This window comes from Nyctibius grandis, chromosome 6 (genome assembly GCF_013368605.1).
Source record: "Nyctibius grandis isolate bNycGra1 chromosome 6, bNycGra1.pri, whole genome shotgun sequence".
Taxonomy (NCBI): domain Eukaryota; kingdom Metazoa; phylum Chordata; class Aves; order Nyctibiiformes; family Nyctibiidae; genus Nyctibius; species Nyctibius grandis.
The window spans coordinates 32276581-32296016 of NC_090663.1; the positions used below are offsets into that span (position 1 = coordinate 32276581).

Consider the following 19436-nt stretch of genomic DNA (forward strand, 5'->3'; position numbering starts at 1 on the left):
CGGTTGCCCTGTGTGTCGTTACTCCGCTGTGTAAATACCCATGAGAGAAGCGGAGGGAGCAGTTCAGCAAGCCAGGCTGGCTTGGCGTTTCCTCAGGGCCAAGTAAATGAGTTTGTTCCCCACGTAGCTCTGGGGCTCTTTGGATGCAGTAACCCCTCGCTGCAGCTGAGAGCGTGTCTCCACTGAGGCTTGTGCATGGTGCAGAGGCTGCAGTAAGGTGTGGGGAGGGAGCATCCCCTGTCCCTGCACACGCGTAGGTTGTGCACCAGGAGTTCCTGTTGGCTGTGGGTGCCTTTCTGTTCACGCGGCCGAGGTGTCCCCTTGGGTTTGTGTTGTTGAAAGGAGAGCGTTGGGTAAGGGCTGCGTTGGTTGGCTTTGTGCTTTCAGAGGCATCCAGCTGTCAGCGATGCCGTGCTGGCAGTGCTGTTGAGGAGGGGGTGCCTGGCTCGGGCTGGCAGGCTGGTGTGCTTCCCCCCCACTGCCTGTTTTGTGCCTGGCATTAGGAGCTGAGGCCAGGCCACCACCAGCATCGCCCCTTGTGGTGGTGAAGGAGGGCTGCCCTGTGGTGTGATGAGGGCACACGTTGGTGTTTGCTCCATGGTGGGGGCTGTGTCACCTGCCCGGTGCCATGCTCCTCGGTGGTGGGATAGGGAGTGGGCAGTGGAGGCCATCTGAAGTGAACAAATTTCTGTGGCAAATTGAAGTAGTCTTTTTCCTGGTGATTTGGAAACTCCGATATAGTGAATTTTAATGAATACTAAATTTCAATGAATGAGAAGTGAACAAAATTTTAATCAGTACAGGCATCTCTCGCATCCTCCTTTGATGGCAAAAATCAAGTCCATTCTTGCTGTCTCTGTTGTTGGTTCTGTAACAATTTTTTTTTCAACTGTTTTTTCAGTGATGGCCAAAGAAAGGAAGCAGTTGATTGACATAACTGACATTTCTCTGAAATAGGAGAGTGCCAGTTGTAGTATTGGACTATTTCATTTTTTACGGGATAGAAGTCTGTACTTGCTCAATACAGCAGTGACTTCAGATGGAAGGGTGCTGACCTGGCATGCATTGCCAGCGGCCCACTGATGGTGGGCAGCCGTAGGTGGTCAGTGGGACCTAGGTGCTCTGCCCCCGTTCTCCCTTTCAGGGGAAGTGTGCAGTAAGTGGCAGCATCTGCTGGAGACCATCAGCAGCAAAGCAGCATTGTCATCCTCAGCATTGTAATTACTGTGCTGTAGTGTTCAGTCCTTACCGAGTTCACCAGTTAAAACTCCCACTTGCTCCTTGGCTGAAGATTTAAGTGCCTTGGAGACTCTTTGGTGGGCAATGTTTTTGTAGTCGTAACCGTGGCACTCAGACCCCCAGGCCTGAACTTCTGGTGCAGAAAGACAGAAGAGGAATCCATGAAGCAGGGAGCGGTGCAGGGGTACTCAGACATACACCAGCCCTGCTGCAATAGCACAGGGAGTGTTTATGTCCAGCCCTTCTCAAAACAATGAGGGGCTTTATGGCCTTACGGCTTTTTTTTGGTTGTCCATAGATATTTCTGGTAGGTGAGAGCACAGCACACCTCCTGCACCAGCTTCCTCATGTCACTTGGGTACTGCTGAAAGCCGGGAAGGATTTTTATGTAAGCCTTTATATCTGAAGAGAGCAAACATGTTTCTTTGTTCTCTTCCATAGCCACTTACAGCAACATAAGGAAAACATTATTGTTAAAGTATGAATGGCTGAAAAGTGTGGTATTTTCCTAAGTTTCATATAATTTACCTAAGACAACTACAAAGCCTGTGTCAGAGGCAGGAAGAGAGTCTGGAAGGCCTTATCTGATACATGTTGCATTCATGGTTGGAAAGTGAGTCTTCCTGCATAAAAGCCCTAGTGGGAAGTTCACTGGAGTCTCATAAAAGAGGAAAATTTGAAGAAAGGATGAAGAAAACAGAAAAACAAACTGTGGAGGGAACAGAGGAAGAGCTGAAGAGCTTTGTGGAGATAAGAGACACACGAGACACACAGTCCTCAAGTACACTTGACTGTTGACAAAAGACACCCCAAAGCAGAACAGGGCTACAGCTAGCCCATGGCTGCTTGTAACCACCTTCCTCTTGGGTGACGAACTTGTCCACGGTCTTGGCTCCAGCCACCTCTGTGAACCATCACCGTGAGCACAGGTTGTGGTGCTTTCAGAGGCAGGTGTGCTGAAGACCTTGAGCTGTACCTGTCATTCCTAGGCTGTCCATCAGAGGCTTTGCAGGGACCTATCGGACAATACTTCAGGTCAGCTGTAGTAATTTGTAATTAAAAGTTGCGTTTAATGCTAGGCTGCAGTTCTTCACTGGCTGATCCTCACCGTATTTTTGGTTCCAGAGTGCAACTTTTTAATCGCTGTCATGGAATGAATCGTCTCATTGACGATTCAACATTGTTCAAGTTTCTTCATGCAAGTTGCTGCGCTCTAACAAGCGTTATCTAACTTTAAATGTAATTTCATAGAAATTTGAAGGGAGATTGAAGCAGAAATGTGCTTGTTGTAAAGGAACAACTGTGTAATATGTTAAAGAAATTTGAATACCTCTCAGAGGCCTGAAACTTTATTGGAAAGTTAATGACTGTTGATTTTTGTCCCTCCTTGGAAGCTCTGAAGCTAATGAAAAGTAATGCACTTCTAAATTGTTCTCCAGTTCACAAAACTCTTCCTGTCATCACCTTATCCAAAAGCTACGAGCTTCTCAAAGAAGGGGAAGAATTTGAAGTTACATGCATAATCACGGATGTGGATAGCAGCGTACAAGCTAGTTGGATTTCTCAGAAAAGTGGGGTGAGTTCCGTTAATTGTATCACATATGCCTTGGCACAGTACACAAATTCTCTGTAGACATTCATGTGCTTATCTTAGATACCTGATGCTGTATCGGTTTGCATTTGCTGCATTTCCAAAGATCCCGTGTCCCACAGACTGGTGAGGAGCCAGCAACAACTGTCCTGTGCCCATGAGGATGGTTGGGAGGAAAAGCATCCGCACAGGCTTCTCTTCCAAACAGAAATTAAAGTTAGGCTCTTCAATGTGAAGTTTAGGTGACCTCTGTTGGGCTGCCTAAATACGGAAGCACGGAGTGCCTACACATCACATTGCAATCAATGGGAGCTGCAAATATCAACACATGGACTGCAAATTACATATTCTAGTCGTTATCATTAACAGTAAAATACCTGCTAATTAGCATGGGATTGTATGTGACAGGAATAGTAGTAAGCATTTGCAGGAATGATTAATTCATTTAAATTACATGGTGTGCCTCACTAACTGGGAAAGTTCTGAAAAATGAACCAGTGAACTGGCTTCTGTCTGTAGTGATAGATGAAGGTACTGCCTGGCATCACCAGATTAAATTATTGGCAGGCTGAGTGCTCCAGGAGAGTTCATTGCTGGCAGTGCAGCTATTCTGCAGGCGAGGGGCAGAGAGATCCCATCACCTGGTCAGCCAGCGTGCTGCTGGCTCTGCCTTTCAACTGAGCACCAGGCACTGGGTTGTTTTTAAGGATGTTTCTTGGTCTTCTGAGTATACCTTGAAATTTAAATTAATTAAAAGCCCTTGTGAATACCTGTTAGTAACTCCTGCTGTATACACTCCCATGCTAACTGGCTGGTCTTTTTCTGCTAATGGTAGTGACAAGAATACGTAATTCACAGTCCATGTGTGTATGGAAAAAAGGGCTTCTGTGTTGCTGTGGTGTTTGGATAAATCACATCTCCTCGGGCAGATAGCAAATGGGAGGCCCGTTCCCTCGGGCTGGGCATGCCATGCTTAGCTAATCTGCCAGCTCTGGCAGAGCTGCTCTCGCTAAATGCTTGCTGCTCCAGAAATCCCACCTCGCAGCTCTGGAGGTTGGGGAGGTCTCAATGACGTGAAGGCGGCACGGGACATGCAGTTGGGGCTTTTGGTCCTGTGCCAAGGTCGACTGCAAGTCCTTCATCTGGGAACTTCATTTCTTCTCTCATTCCCCTCCCTTTTCTTTGTTACAGTATGATGAAATCAGGGCCTTCCCTTAAGTTTTTGTGCTATATCACTTTTCATTTTATGAGTAAAAGCCACAAGGAAAATATTTTTGATCAAATAAGTTTGACCTTTCTGTCCTTTCTGGTAAATAGCAGGGGATGCTCTCTTCTAAATATCGACTATCAAATTAAATTCTGTACTGAAACAGAATTAATAAAATTCATGTTTAAATAGATGCAGAATTACATTTTGTCCTGAAATTGTGAGAGGAGAAAAACCCAAAACACTCTTTCCTTGTATGACTGAAGTTATCACTGCTTTTGAAAATTAGGAGACTTGTTATAAGCAAGCACATCCCTTCAAAACACACTTCTATTTGTGATTATTATAGCTCAGAAGGAACCAAAATTGTGTTGAGAAGATTAAATTTATCTAGAAGCTCCTGAAACCTCCAAGATTTGAAATCATTCTACTAGAAAATCATAACATGTCCAGGTCTGCATTTGGATTAATCAATGTAAATTTATCAGTCTGTCCAACCACACTGAGCATTCTCACAGAAACTAGAGGCAACACTTCAAAGCATTTATTTTTTCTATGCGTACGTAGGCATAGAGTCATGATATACGTAATGCTTTGAAAAGAGAATGAAGTTTCGAATTGCCTTTAAGATTAATAAATCTCGATTGCTACGGACCAAGAATCAGAGTGCGTATCAGAGGAAGGATGCTGTGTAAAGCCTGCTGCCAGCAGGTCTCTCGGCAGTATGTCTGCAATGAGGAGATCCTGTGGATTCGGGGTATAGAGCAGCACAGTTTAAAATGAAGCTCCAGCACCTTAAATTCTCTCATCATTCACTTGGAAGCATTGCAGCCATTAGAAAGAAATGGAAGAAGGAAGTCTACGGAATGTGGAAAAAGGGACAGGCTACTTGGGAGGAATACAGGAAGGTTGTCAGAGTATGCAGGGAGACGACAAGGAAGGCCAAGGCCCGCTTGGAATTAAATCTGGCAAGGGACATCAAAGACAACAAGAAGGGCTTCTTCAAGTACATCAGCAGCAAAAGAAAGACAAGGGAAAATGTGGGCCCGCTGCTGAATGAGGAGGGTGCCCTGGTGACGGAGGATGCAGAGAAGGCAGAGTTACTGTATGCCTTCTTTGCCACAGTCTTTACTACTAAGGCCAGCCCTCAAGAATCCCAGACCCTGGAAGTACAAGAGAAAGTCTGGAGAAAGGAAGACTTTCCCTTGGTTGAGGAGGATCAAGTTAGAGATCATTTAGACAAGCTGGACGCCCACAAATCTGTGGGCCCCGACAGGATGCACCCACAAGCGTTGAGGGAACTGGCAGATGTTATTGCCCAGCCACTTTCTATCATCTTTAAAAGGTCATGGAGAACAGGAGAGGTTCCTGAAGACTGGAGGAAGGCCAATGTCACTCCAGTCTTTAAAAAGGGTAAGAAGGAGGACCCAGGCAACTACAGACTGGTCAGCCTCACCTCCATCCGTGGAAAGGTGATGGAGCAGCTCATTCTGGATGCCATCTCTAAGCATGTGGAGAAGGTCATCAGAAGTAGTCAACATGGATTCACCAAGGGGAAATCATGCTTGACCAATCTGATAGCCTTCTATGACGACATCACTGGCTGGGTTGATCAGGGGAGAGCAGTGGATATTATCTACCTTGACTTCAGCAAGGCTTTTGACACTGTCTCCCATAACATCCTCATAGCAAAACTCAAGAAGTGTGGCTTAGATGAGTGCACAGTGAGGTGGATCGTGAACTGGCTGAACGACAGAGCCCAGAGGGTTGTGATCAGCGGTGCTGAGTCTAGTTGAAGGCCTGTGGCTAGTGGTGTTCCCCAGGGGTCAGTACTGGGCCCTGTCCTGTTTAACTTATTCATCAGTGACCTGGATGAAGGAACAGAGTGTACACTCGGCAAATTTGCTGATGACACAAAACTGTGAGGAGTGGCCGATACACCAGAAGGCTGTGCTGCCATTCAGAGAGACCTGGACAGGCTGGAGAGCTGGGCGGAGAGGAACCTCATGAAGTTCAAAAAAGGCAAGTGTAGAGTCTTGCACCTTGGGAGGAATAACCCCATGCACCGGTACAGGCTGGGGCCTGATCTACTGGAGAGCAGCTCTGCAGAGAAGGACCTGGGTGTTCTGGTGGACAACAAGTTCACCATGAGCCAGCAATGTGCCCTTGTGGCCAGGAAGGCCAATGGTATCCTGCTGGGGTGCATTAGGAAGAGTGTGGCCAACAGGTCAAGGGAGGTTTTCCTGCCCCTCTACACAGCCCTGGTGAGGCCACATCTGGAGTACTGCGTACAGTTCTGGGCCCCCTAGTTCAAGAAAGATAAGGAATTACTGGAGAGGGTACAGCGAAGGGCTACAAAGATGATCAAAGGACTGGAGCACCTCTCTCATGAGGAGAGGCTGAGAGAGCTGGATCTGTTCAGCTTGGAGAAGAGAAGACTGAGAGGGGATCTTATCAATGCTTACAAATACCTTAGGGGTGGGTGTCAAGAGGAGAGGACCAGACTCTTCTCAGTGGTGCTCAGTGACAGGACAAGGGGCAATGGGCACAAGCTGAAACATGGGAAGTTCCATCTGAATATGAGAGGAACTTCTTTACTTTGAGGGTGACAGAGCACTGGAACAGGCTGCCCAGGGAGGTTGTGGAGTCTCCTTCTCTGGAGATATTCAAAACCCACCTGGACGCAACCCTGTGCAACATGCTCTGGGTGAACCTGCTTTGGCAGGGGGTTGGACTAGATGATCTCCAGAGGTCCCTTCCAACCCTTAACCATTCTGCGATTCTGTGATTCTGTGATTTTTAGGCACCACTTGAGTGGTGAACCACGCTTCGGAGTTGCAATGACTTTTTACAATAGCTACAGCTTCTGAGCATTAGGAAAGTCTAGACCCCGTGGTCATTTTGCATCTAGCCCTACAGCTAGAAGCATTGTTAGTGCAAATAAAACCTTCTGTTTGTTCCTAACCTTCATCAGCGTTAGAAATTTACCTAGAATGAGCTGGGTCTGACTTTGGGCACAACACCCTTTTCTCCATATGATTGAAATATTTGAAGAAATTAGAGTTTCAGGTTTGTGGCTAGGGCTGTTCTCTCCCGTTTGGCTGTCTCAGGGCAGGCAAACACACACAAAAACACACGCACACATGTATTCTGGCCTTACAGTGGAGCTTGAGGAGGAAAAAAAAAAGAATAAGGGGAGGGGATAGGACTTAGGAGAGGACGTTCTCTCCCAAAGACAGTTGATCACACACTTGTTTTGTATGGAGAGATTCTAGTGACAGGTTTGTTGTGCTGGCTTATTATTCCGGTTTAAAGTTATGAATATTAATATAGCAAAGTTGTAATTACTTCTGTTTTTAATTTATCTAGGAAAGATGCTGCATACACAGTGTTTTAGATGTTAATTGTTTTTTACCGACAGATTGTTACAAGCAAAAGCAGAAATTTGGGTGATTATGGATACGAAAGGAAATTAACATTGAACATCCGTTCAGTGGGAGTTAATGATTCTGGAGAATTCACATGCCAAGCAGAAAACCCTTTCGGAAAAACCAATGCCACAGTAACCTTGAAAGCACTAGGTAAGTAGTTCTTGTAGAAATCTTAGTATTTCTAAGAGCGGGAGGTGGAAAGTGAGAACACTGGGGAGCCTTCTCTTCCTTCTTCTCCTTCCCCCCCAAACCTCAGTGAGTAAAGTTGCTTTATTAAAAGGTTATTGCTGACTGGTACCATATGGGATGGCTCAGGAAGAGCTGTAGTGTGTATGACTACTTTAATTTCTATAATCCTTTGCAAGTTATTGGAATATGTTATTAGAACAACCACGCAACAGTTTTTTCATCTCTCTGGTTTGTCTCATCTTCCTGGTTTCATTTTAAATTTAATCCAGTCTTAATGAAGCAAGTAATTTACCTTTGCCTGGTACTATCCCTACACTTAAGTAGTTCGGCAGCACAGTCACAAAGCGTATCTGTAATACCTGCCTTCCAAGTACAGGAAATTTCGCTGATGTCGGTGTGTCAATGTTTTTTAAGTAGAAGCTACATATGTACCTCTATTTAAAATAATGCTGTGAGGGACATTGCAATGTGCATAGACAGCATGAAATTGTTCCAGAGTTCACCCCAGTTGTAGACCCACTATCCATCACTTCCAGAGGTTTTGGATCGTGTCCCTTAACAGTGAGCAAACTCCCTCCTTCCTCTTGTTTAATAACAGACTCGTTTAGAGTCCGCTGTGTATTAACTTGGTTGACATGCAGTGCCTTTTGAATTTTAAAGCTGCCAAAACCTGCTAATTTGATAAATTAAGGGCAATTAAGGACATGTTGGTGTAGTTAATAAGATCATTCTGAAGAAGTCTGCGTAGTTGGCCACAACCATTTCAGTTCCTCACCATTCAATGGTGTAGTAACTGAGGGAAGTGTAGTCTTGGATCCTTTTTCCTTTTCAAATCTTTTTTTCTGTTGCACAGATACTCCTGCAACATTGCTTGTTTTGCTTTTCCTGGTAACTTAAAGAAAACAGAAGTGTTTGACCTATGTGGGTCAGATCTTCAGCAGAGCGGCAGAGGTTTAAGTGCCTTTAATCTTGCTCCACCATTTGAGGGGGTAGGGCTCATAACGACAGGGATGTTTTCCCCATTTTTTTACAGGAGAGACTAAATTCATATGTAAAAAAGTGAAATGGTGTGAAGTATGAAAGAAAATCTTTTCTCCAAGGGGTACAATATGAAAGCTTTTATTATAAGAGGAGGGAAGTTCTTAACTACAGAAATTCGTAGGACTGCTACATATGCAAACGTGGCTGTAAAAAGGAGTGACTTTAGAAGGTCTGGGGACTAAAATAAAGCATAGCATTATAAAAGTATAAAATAAAGTAACAAGTTTGTATTTAGTAAAATGCAAAGTTTGTATTTAATAAAAAAAAGTCAGAGAAAAGCTGGAGCCTTTCCTTTTCGAGATACTTTTCTCTCCTCGCTCTCTCAAATTTGACTTGAAATAAACTCTGTCTCCTGGGTGCCTTTCACCGTTCATTGTCAAACAGACTATATTTACCTGAACTGTGCCAGCTCCCAGGGTCCTGGGAAGTGGTGTATGGTATGTACTGGAGAGATCCTGGGATTGTATCAGATCCTAAATTGCTGTGGCTTTAACATTAGCCAAAACGTTTACAAGAAATAATGTGTATTTTTGGTAAATTTCCTAATTACTTTTTTTTAACAGTTAATTTATCTAACTGTAAACAGTTTCTAGAACCATGTTTCGGGGACTGATAGCACAATCATAACATTTTATTTTCAGGCTCTTGGGGCCGATTTTGAATCTAGGTTGCATAGGGGATCCTATGTTTATACAGAAAATAGAAAAAAGCTCTGCAAAGGAACTAAAAATATTCAGTTTCCAGATTTAAAACCTTTTTCTCTTTTCTAATGATGGAGGGCATTTTAGAGCATACCTGCCTGCTGTGTGCTGTGAGTTTACTTCATCCTTTCTTCTCCAAAGCATCTGTCAAGTGCTCTGGCAGCTCCATATGCTTTCATATGGAAACCCGCTGGCTCTGGTTTTCCCATGCTCAGGTGCCCGGCTGGCCACAGCAGTTTGATTAGTAGAAAGTGGGAAGAGGCAGGGATCTGAGATTGACTTTAGTGTAAATTCAAACGCTCTCAGTAAATGTGTTTCCTTGTAATTGCAATCTGCCCGTCAAACTGATAATTCCCATATGAATTTGTGTAATAGGACTGAAAAATTTGTCTCTTCAAAGTGAATAATCATGAAGCTGATGAGTTTATTAATGAAATTAAACCCTTTTCAGTAAGGATACTGCTTCACATGATATTTTGGAACAGAACTGCACAATGATAAATGGTATCTGCCAAATAAAAGATTAAGACCCAGAAACAGATGAACAGAAATGCCTTAGTTTAAGGCAATTGGTATCCAGGCCTGTGGATTTAGCACATTTTTCTCTAATTACAGTTTTTAATAGCTTAGTTTGTAATGTCATTCTTAATTGCACTTGACAAAGAAACCTTAAATACTCTAGTATATTGTCATAAATGATCAATTTATCTTGCTTTTTTTAGTGTTTCTTTTATACCATACATTTAGCAACTCTGATTTTTGGAAAAATGTAAATACTTGAGTAGAAGCAACTACGTGCTTGCACTTTTCCAAAAGCAAATAGAAGCTGTTTATCACCAGAAGATGGAATTATTTCTGTTAAGGCGCTCAAGGCTGCTTTAAGTCCTGTGCCTCATTGCTATATATAGCTAGTGGCCTTGGTTTTGGCAGGTGAGGGTTCAAGTTCTGCTTTGTTGATAAGGTTTCCTGTTTCACAGTTGGATGTTTGATCACTAGATCTTGAAGTAGTCTAAGTGTAGTTAGAGTACTGACAATCTTCTAAATGGCCCTGAAATTGTTTTTCTTCTCCTCTTATGGCCATCAGCTAAAGGATTTGTCCGTATGTTTGCAACAATGAATACCACAATAGATATAAATGCAGGACAAAATGGAAATTTAACAGTTGAGTATGAGGCATATCCAAAACCGAAGGAAGAAGTCTGGATGTACATGAACGAAACGTTACAGAATTCATCAGACCACTACGTCAAGTTCAAGACCGTGGGCAATAACAGGTAATATGAATGATTGTAAGTGCTATCGGTTTCACTTTGGAACAGCAAACTAGAGTCTGCTCTAGAGTCTGAAAGTGGAGATGGAGAGAAAACTGTGATTATAAAAGATCTCATAGTCCACGTGGCTTACCACAGTAACCGGTGCAAAGTCTGCTAACCTAGCTTTGGAATAGCGTTGAGCTAACCACAACATCTGAGGACCAGTGGGCCACAAGCTCACGATTCACCTACAAGATGCCGTTCCTGCCCAATAAGCAAAAATAAGAATGTAAAGCTGTTTGTGTGCAGAGACTCCCTCCACCACCACAGCAGAGCCCAGTGCTCTAGATAAAAGCTTATGCTTTTCTTTCTGCTGTGCACTGTTCTCTCCTGAGCCTTGGTCCTCCAAAAATCCAGTGTAGCACCTAGCACGTGTGGCCTGGGTTGTGTATCTGGGTTCCCTCCTCAATGAGAAAAGGAGCAGGCAGTGGTGCATGCACGGGGTCTGAGCCTGGTGCTGAGCTGTGACGCAGGCACACATCTGGGTGTTAGAGGTGGCAAAACTTTTGGATGCTGTAGTGCAAAGGCAGTCGTAATGCAAGAATGTTGGCATGGACAGTGTCTGCAGAAGAAGATGGCACGCTAATAATTCACTCCTTGGCTTCTGTACAGCAATTCCCTGTTCACCGCAAGTTGCGAGCATCACTAATGCTTAATTTTTTTCTTTACAGTTACACAAGTGAACTTCACCTTACCCGATTAAAAGGAACAGAAGGAGGCATTTACACATTTTTTGTGTCCAATTCTGATGCCAGCTCCTCTGTAACATTTAATGTCTATGTGAAAAGTAAGTAAAGTGAACAGTCTGAAATATTTCATTATCACTGTCATTGTATTTTATACAACATAATGTATGCACAAGATGTCACAGCGTGGTTCAGCATATGAGAGGCTTTCTGAAGGGAAGCACATGCCGGAAAACTATTTAAGTGTCAAGATAGAAAAGTGCAGAGTACTTACACAAATCCACCTACTATCCAGCATGACCTTCCATTCTAGTGAACATATTCCAGAGGCTACCAGAGAGCAGAGAGATAGTTTATACAGGAAAAAGAGTGTAGCACCCGGAAAGACGATCTCAAAAATCAGCACATAGCATAAACCTTTGATAATTTAAGGTGGAGCACAATATACCGGGATTATAATTTGTGGTTTTGGCAGCCAAATTAAGCTATTAATTGTCTTTAATTTGTTTGAGTTGGATGCAGCGTTTGAAAGCTTGTTGGGAGAATTATTCACTTGTGCCTTTTGGAATTTAAATATTTCTGTATAATAATATGTAGATCTCCATTGTTTTAGAGAAATCTGCATAGCTTTACAGACGCGATGTGCTGGTCATCTTGGGACATGCTTGTTAAAAAGAGTGTCAGTCTCAGTTCCAGATGGCATTCTTCAACAAAAAAGCTAAACTTCAAAATTAATTCAATGAAACCTTCAGGAAACCCTGTCCTTCTTAGCAGGGCCATCCTGTTAGAGAATTTCATGCTCTCAGCAGACAAATATTGGCAGCTCCTAAAGGCCAAGCTTAAGGCAAATTAAACCAGGAGGGGACTGCAGGCAGACTGGAGAAACTAAGGTGAGGTAGACAGTGATGCATAAAAGCCTAGCAGGAGGAACTGTATAGAAAGTGAGTGAATGTGCTGCAAGTACAGTCCTGTGTTGCTGCTGTGCTTCAGCAGCAATGTGTCCTTCTCTGGGCATAGGCTAATGCAGAGGACTGTTGAGACTTCCACAAATGCACAAAATCCTAGATATTAATTTCTGAATTCTTCCCATTTATCCCTGAAGGTCAATATTTGTAGCGTCACTATTAGCAATGTCATGGTTTGGGTCTAGAAATGTTACTTGGGCTTCTTTCAGAACATGGTGTTTCTTCCTACTTCTGTGAATGCTGTCATTTGTATTCTTGTGCCTTTTCCATTTTCCAGCTGTGATTTCGGAGATGAGGGCACTGGCAACCTCAGATGTCCTTTGCCACTGTGGATGAGTGTGGATTACAGTCATGAGGGATAATTCTACTATTTTACAGATTAGCGGAGCAAATTGCTGAGCCAGAAGTTTAATTTTTGGGAAGGAATGGAAGAAATTGCAGGTTGCCTGTGGAGCTGTCAGTTCAGATGAGGCTAGGTGGTGTTTTCCGACTTGCAGCATCATATGTGTGCTTGGAGCAAGGGGCTGTTCATGGGCCTCCCAGCTCTCCAAACTTCTGCAGACTGCTTGGGAGCAGTCTGGGTGTGGGGTTTCTACGAGACAATGGTCACGTACTGAACGAGCCATGTCCAAGGGGGTGGTAGTAGGTGGTGATGAACTGACCAATCATAACGACGAGCAAGGACCTTGGCTACTGAGACAAGCGAGATATGTTGAAGTCGAAACAAGATTGATACAAGAAGAATGTCATGACAGCATAGTATGGCCTGTTAGCATAAACCAATCAGAACTAATATAGAGGCGCGTGGACAAAGCATGCTCACCAATCATATTAGTACATGTAAGGTATGTTAACCAATTAGGATTAAGACGACACGCACACAGAGCGTGCACGGTAGTGAAATAGTATAAATGTACCCTCAGATACGCGAATAAAGGAGATTTGCTTAACGACCATATTGGTCTGCGTGCATTTACTCCGTGCCCTCTCGTGGACTGCGTCGTGGGACTCTGCTACGACATCTGGGCACAGTAACTTAAAAAAAAAAAACCACAAAAAACCTACAGTTTTGTCATCATAAGGTGTCAGTTCTTGGTGCAGAGCTCCACGTTGCCACTTTTGAGGAATCTGCTACTTGATAAAAGCTGGTCGTGGTTAGGAAACCAGACTAGGAACAGCACGGTGAAGCAGTATGGCCAAGGCAGGAGGGAGCATGGACGGCTTCTGAATGGCTTGTCTGTGCAACCAGCAGCATTTAAGTCTTCTTCCCTCTTGCTTCAACTACTGGTCTTGTAAGTAGTAAGATCAGCCTTGGGATGCAATGAGGACATTTAAGCCGTCTCAGTAGAGCCCAGGTTACCGTACACTGTGGCCCTGGGAGGACTGCAGACATTGCTGAAGCAGATGGATTTGACACACTTGACTCAAAAGGAGTTTCTTTTGGCATTTTGAAATGCTTTGAAATATTTGCTCCTGCAAATATTTTTTCATTTTGAAAAGAAGAAGTGAAATGGATTGATCCTTCTAGGGGTGTGTTTTTAAGAAAAAGAACCTCATGTTTTCAGTGGCTTATAAGAGGCTCATCGTTTAGGTATGAAACACAAACTGCACGACATCGAACCATATTATTTGACATTGTGAGTCATGTGTGGGTGGGTCAGATCCTGATCTAATGGTGTGTCCTGACCTGGCATTGTTGTCAGCGGAGTTTTCGCATAAATTGCTGGGATGTAGCTCGTGATGTTTACACGTCTGGTTTGGGCGAGTAATCAGCAGAAAGTAATCAAACAGGTAGAACAGGATTCATAATCAGGAGAATGTCTTCACATAAACAAAAATCAATGCTGAAGCGTTTGCTGAAAGACGTGGAAAACCCTGTGCAGAAATGCTTGCCTTGGATTTAAACACATTTAGCTATTGCATATGCTAATCTGAAACAATACTAAATTGCTTAAAAAAAAGCGTAGTCAGTCATAGTAAATGTGACATAAAGTAAGGAAGGAGGGAGCTCTGAAATTAGAAGCCAAAAAGAAAATTACAACTTGACAAGCAGCATGCTGAACTGAGTTACAATTAAGAAATTGTGGAAATCTCCAGAGTGGCAAGGTACAGCACGTCTAGCAATTAGCGGAGGAATCTTCCAACTAGTATCTGAGTTTAGTGCAAGATAATATCTGGGCTTAATTATAGTCAACAAAATATTACCTATGCAGTTGGGGCTCATGCTGCAAAGAGAAAACTGGTCATGGTATTGTAGATCACATGAAGCCAAGCTCAGCGATTTTTCTGTCATTGGAATATGCGGTGAACAAATGAGGAGTCACTGTGATATTATAAAAAGATTTGTTCCAATCCAGAAAATGTGGCTCCAGGAGGAAATCTCTCTCTGTTTGACTGCGATGACAGACAATACCTATTAAATGTTACTTTTTAGACGTGTACTTTGTTAATGATGAAGAAAAGGAAATCGGCAATAGAAAGCGATTAAATGCACAAGGGCATTGAGTTAAGATAGGAGTGACCTCTTAGAAATCCTCTTTGTTACATTCAGAATCAACATTAATAAAAGCTGAAAAGCAGTTAATAAACTTAGTGAAATTAGACGTTTAAGACATCTAATGACTGATTATGGAAGGCAATATGTATATATGCCAAGTAATGTAGTGAAACATTAAATATTTAAAGGGTTAAAGCTGAAACAGTAAGCAAAGTCTAGCCATTAGGAGCCTGTCTGATACCAGGGGTAATTAGGCAGTGAAAGTCATAAAATCTAGCACAATAAAATCTCTTTTAAAAAGAAGATGCTCAGTGGCAGCTTGGCATCTGTTTCCCAAAGCCAGTCCATCATTGGTCCAGGGTCCCCTGGAGCACCTATGCTGGTGGGTGGGGAAGAGGCTCTGGCTCCAGAAAGGGGTGCAGATGTGGAAATATGTGCGTGGCCTGGGCTGGCAAACGGCACAGCCCAGGGGAACAGGTCCCCTTGGGTACTGGCTGCGGGGTCTCTTCACTGCTGCAAGTCAAACATATCCCTTAATTTCTCTGAGCCAGGGAGGCTTGGGAGCCCTCCATGCTGGTGGGCAGAGGCTGGTCACGCTAATCGGTACATCAGCGCTTCACTGGGGATGCCACGGGCAGAGCTGCTCTCAGGTCAGATGTTCTCACGGGGCTGCTGCAGCTCAGCTTCCCATGGCACCAGGGCTGGACCCCTCACCACCGGGCTGCTGGAGCTGTGAACCTGCGCGGCATCTCATCTCCCCTCCGCTGCTGCAGGATGAGTTCACGTGGACTCATGGCCACGGAGGCAGGCTTTTATTGCAGTATTTTTTTACAGTGGAAAAAAGCCTGACTAACATGGGCATTTTTGTTTCCCTCACTCAAAGTGCTAGATGCAGCCCAAAATCTGGCACAATATTTTTCTGGGCTTAATGGTTCATTTTTCCCTTATACTTGGCTTTTCATTTCTCTCATTTCTTGAGTTCCATTGCATTGTAACATTGCCTAAAACATATTATATACCTAAACAAATTGCTTGCACATGGGTAGTAGATTAGCTAATTATAATTTCACAATCCAACCATTTTGATAGGCGTTTCGGAAATGTGAATTATGTGTATCTGTGAGCACTAAGGCTGTGTGAGATGCTGTGCGCTCTCAGAAAGTTCCTCACCAAATGAGTAATGCTGAAAATCCTTCTCAACGTTTTGCAACAATGTCTGGTTCTTGGTGATTTGCATAAAACACAACATGCGGATTTAGAAATGAAAGAACATTCGGTTCCTGAAACATGAGTCATGAGGAGATGCTGTGTGATTGAGAATATACGTGTGCTTTATTGCCTCCAATTTAATCAGCGAGTCGAATATTTATTAAAAACTAACGCCGTGCTATCTTTGTACGTGGATTTTAACTGAAATAAATCTGTGTTTTCCCACTGTAGTCTATAAGGCTTCACAACTTTCTAGAATATTAGCAGTTCATCTTACATTTCTGTAGTTATATTAACTGATAATGGACTCTTAACTTGTACCTGTCAGGTGAGCAGCACCACTGGAATGTAGTCTGTTTTTTCCATTAACTTTTTTTTTGGGTAATTTTGCAAGGAAGCTAAAATAGTTATAGGAAATAAGTCCTCTAATTCCATTTTCTCCAAGAAATAAATCTTGCTGTGTTGGTGGTGCCCTCAGCTGAAGGCCTATGCCGTTGGACTAATGACTGTAAAGTCCATCTGATCTCTCTGGTTTCCTGCCATACTCGATACAACAGCTCCTGAACCGAGTGCGGGACCAGCTCCAGTGCAGAGAGGCATCAGCTGGCCAGATTGCTTTCTAAACTACCAAAGCAATCACAAATTATCCTTTGGAAAGCTAACACATTCAGCCAAATGTTAGCTTCCTCTACGTGCGATGTTTCAGAGAGTCAGGCAGTCGGCCGTTTCGGTAGCGGTATCTTACCAGGACGTGTGTCCTCTGTGGGGACGGGGAGGTCTGCACTGGTTGCCTTGCACTGTAGTTCCTTTTCTGGCTGCGGTGGTAATATTTAATACACAGGGCAGATGTAAGAGAGATGTGGTTTGACAGATTTAGTATGCTTATAACTGTGAAGAAACTGTCACTTTTACAGACGGGTAAAGTCATGCTGTGCAGGAACAGGAACTGCACTGTTGTCCCAAGCACACACTTCTCTGGGTTCTTTAAGCTGTGGGATTTGCTAGTTTAGGATCTTTCATCAGGCCAGATACTCAGTGGAGGTAAGGTATTCTTTTGAAATCCAGCCCAGGCATTCAGTGCAAGAACTGGTATTTTCACAGATGGTCAGTGCATGGAGGACACCAATTCAGTCCCAGGCACCCTTGAACGTGCAAAGCTCAGTTCACCCGAGTAATTCCATGGACAATGATGCACACAAGTTGCTGGGGTGAAGAGCAAGTGGCAATGCAAATGCTGGATTCCGCTAATATGTGACTGTCCTTTGTGTTTATTGCAGCAAAACCAGAGATTCTCACTTTGGATATACTTGGCAATGGTATTCTCCAGTGCGTAGCAGCTGGATTCCCAGCCCCCACCATATATTGGTATTTTTGCCCAGGAACTGAGCAGAGGTGAGTTAAGTGACCAGAGTCTCCAAAGGTTATTCTAGATGCAACACACACAATTTATAATTAAAAATTAAGAATGTGAAATAACTCGATAACAGTTATGTTCAAACGTTGCATCACTGTTTTCATAATTTTCGGCATTGCGTTATTTGCAGTGGTTTGAGGGGAAGGTAGGGGTACATTTCATTATTCCCCTTTGCATTCCGTCCTTGAAAGGAGAATAACCAACCTTTTCAGTTGCAGAAGAGTAAAAGCCAAACTTTTTCCCTCCTGCAAGCTAGCTAAGGTTTGTATCGGTTTGGCCCCAAATGATACGTGTTCTGTATGCACACGTCACAGAATGACAATCACAGAATCACTTGTGAATATGGCTGTTATCTTTTGTTTTATTGTGTAATGATATAATTTTTCAAGACATAAAGTAATTAGATTTCTGTTCATATGAAGCATATGACAAGTAAACAAGTCCAGAGTTGTTATGAATAAAACCTGATGTCTAGTTACCACATTTCTAAAAAGATTGTGGAGTTTCACCGTGAAGTAAGCATTTGTGAAGCACGTTTTGAGGTTTTTGTTGACTTCCACCTTGGTTGTAGATCTCATACTAGCAAGTCGTGGGTCTCCCACCTGTGTAATTTATTTTATGCCAAAAATAATTGTTATTTCTCTAATTTTTCGAAATAGTACATTTTATCTTATCTGTGCACTCATGTAGTAAATACATGACATTTTTAATACTGCAGTTAATTTTAAAAAAGGAATGTAGAATTTTAACTAGTTCATGAATGGTTTCGTAGTAAAGAAAGGGAGGCAGCATCTTGAGAAAACAGAACTGGCATTCTGTCTGCATTTAAGCTTGGTGGTAGTGTATATACATTACGGATTTTTTGTGCTGTAATGAGACGATGCTTGGGAAAAGTTTTCAAGAATAGGTAATAGAGCACAACTGCTCAAAGCTGAAGTTGGAGATGCAAGTTGAATGGTACAAAACCCATTGTGTATTAACAGACCTATAGGTATCTCTAGCCAAAAGCAAACACAAAGACCTCATGGTGTCCTGTTGGGTCAGGCTTGGTGTATGTATCCATTTCACCCACTACATAGAAGACAATGAGGCATCGTGAGTTGGCTAAGTTTTGAGGGTAAGATCTTCAGCTGAATCACTTTGAAAAGCAGTATTGTTTATCTGATGGTCTGGCAGTGACTATCTGCCTCAACAGCAGGACCTGTCATCCACTCCAGGTGGCAATCCACGGCAGGTAACTGTCAGTATTGTTTCTCCCAGGTGTTTTGATTCACCAACAATATCTCCCATGGATGTCAAAATCAGTTACACAAATTCATCAGTGCCGTCATTTGAACGAATCCTGGTTGAAAGCACCATTAATGCCAGCATGTTCAGGAGCACCGGCACCGTGTGCTGTGAGGCCTCCAGCAATGGGGACAAGAGCTCTGCTTTCTTCAACTTTGCTATTAAAGGTAATGGTTGGAGTGAATGAGACCATAAAACGCGGGTGTCGTTCAGTTCTTTCTGTAAGAGGATTTTAAGTGGTTTACCTTTGCCATAAAAAAGTTTATGGTACTGTGGCTGAACGTATGATAACGTATTACGCTACGTGTTCTGCCTGCCAAAGCATTGCTTTTAATTTTTCAACCAATACTGTGGTATCGTCTTTTTACAGCTCCAGATCTGCAGTGCAGTAGGTAGCTGGTTGTCTTCTGTGTGCAGCTCAGAGTCAAACCACCTACAGCATTCTACTGGCTTTCCTTCTCTCTCCCTTTTCTTTTCCTGTCATTGTCTGTTTTGACTATTTAGGCCATCACTATTTTTTCAAGGAAAGACTGTATTTTTTTAATGTTTTTACAATGTCTCAGAAAAAATGTGGTCCCAAACTTGCCTGGAGCCTAAGGGCCCTGCTGTTGTAAAAGAAGTAACAGCTTATGAGTGTTATGGCAGGGTTTGCGGGGGAAAAAAAGC

The 19436-nt window shown here is 43.1% G+C and overlaps 1 protein-coding gene across 1 annotated transcript in view; it reads left to right on the forward strand.

The window, feature by feature from the left end:
• The window catches only part of KIT (KIT proto-oncogene, receptor tyrosine kinase), a 57568-nt gene that overhangs the window by 23548 nt on the left and 14584 nt on the right, over positions 1–19436 (forward strand). Inside the window, exons 4-9 of the mRNA XM_068403457.1 lie at positions 2679–2815; positions 7459–7618; positions 10484–10673; positions 11384–11499; positions 17347–17461; positions 18744–18937. Of these exons, the coding sequence (XP_068259558.1) occupies positions 2679–2815; positions 7459–7618; positions 10484–10673; positions 11384–11499; positions 17347–17461; positions 18744–18937 (912 nt within the window). The remainder of the gene's footprint in view (positions 1–2678; positions 2816–7458; positions 7619–10483; positions 10674–11383; positions 11500–17346; positions 17462–18743; positions 18938–19436) is intronic.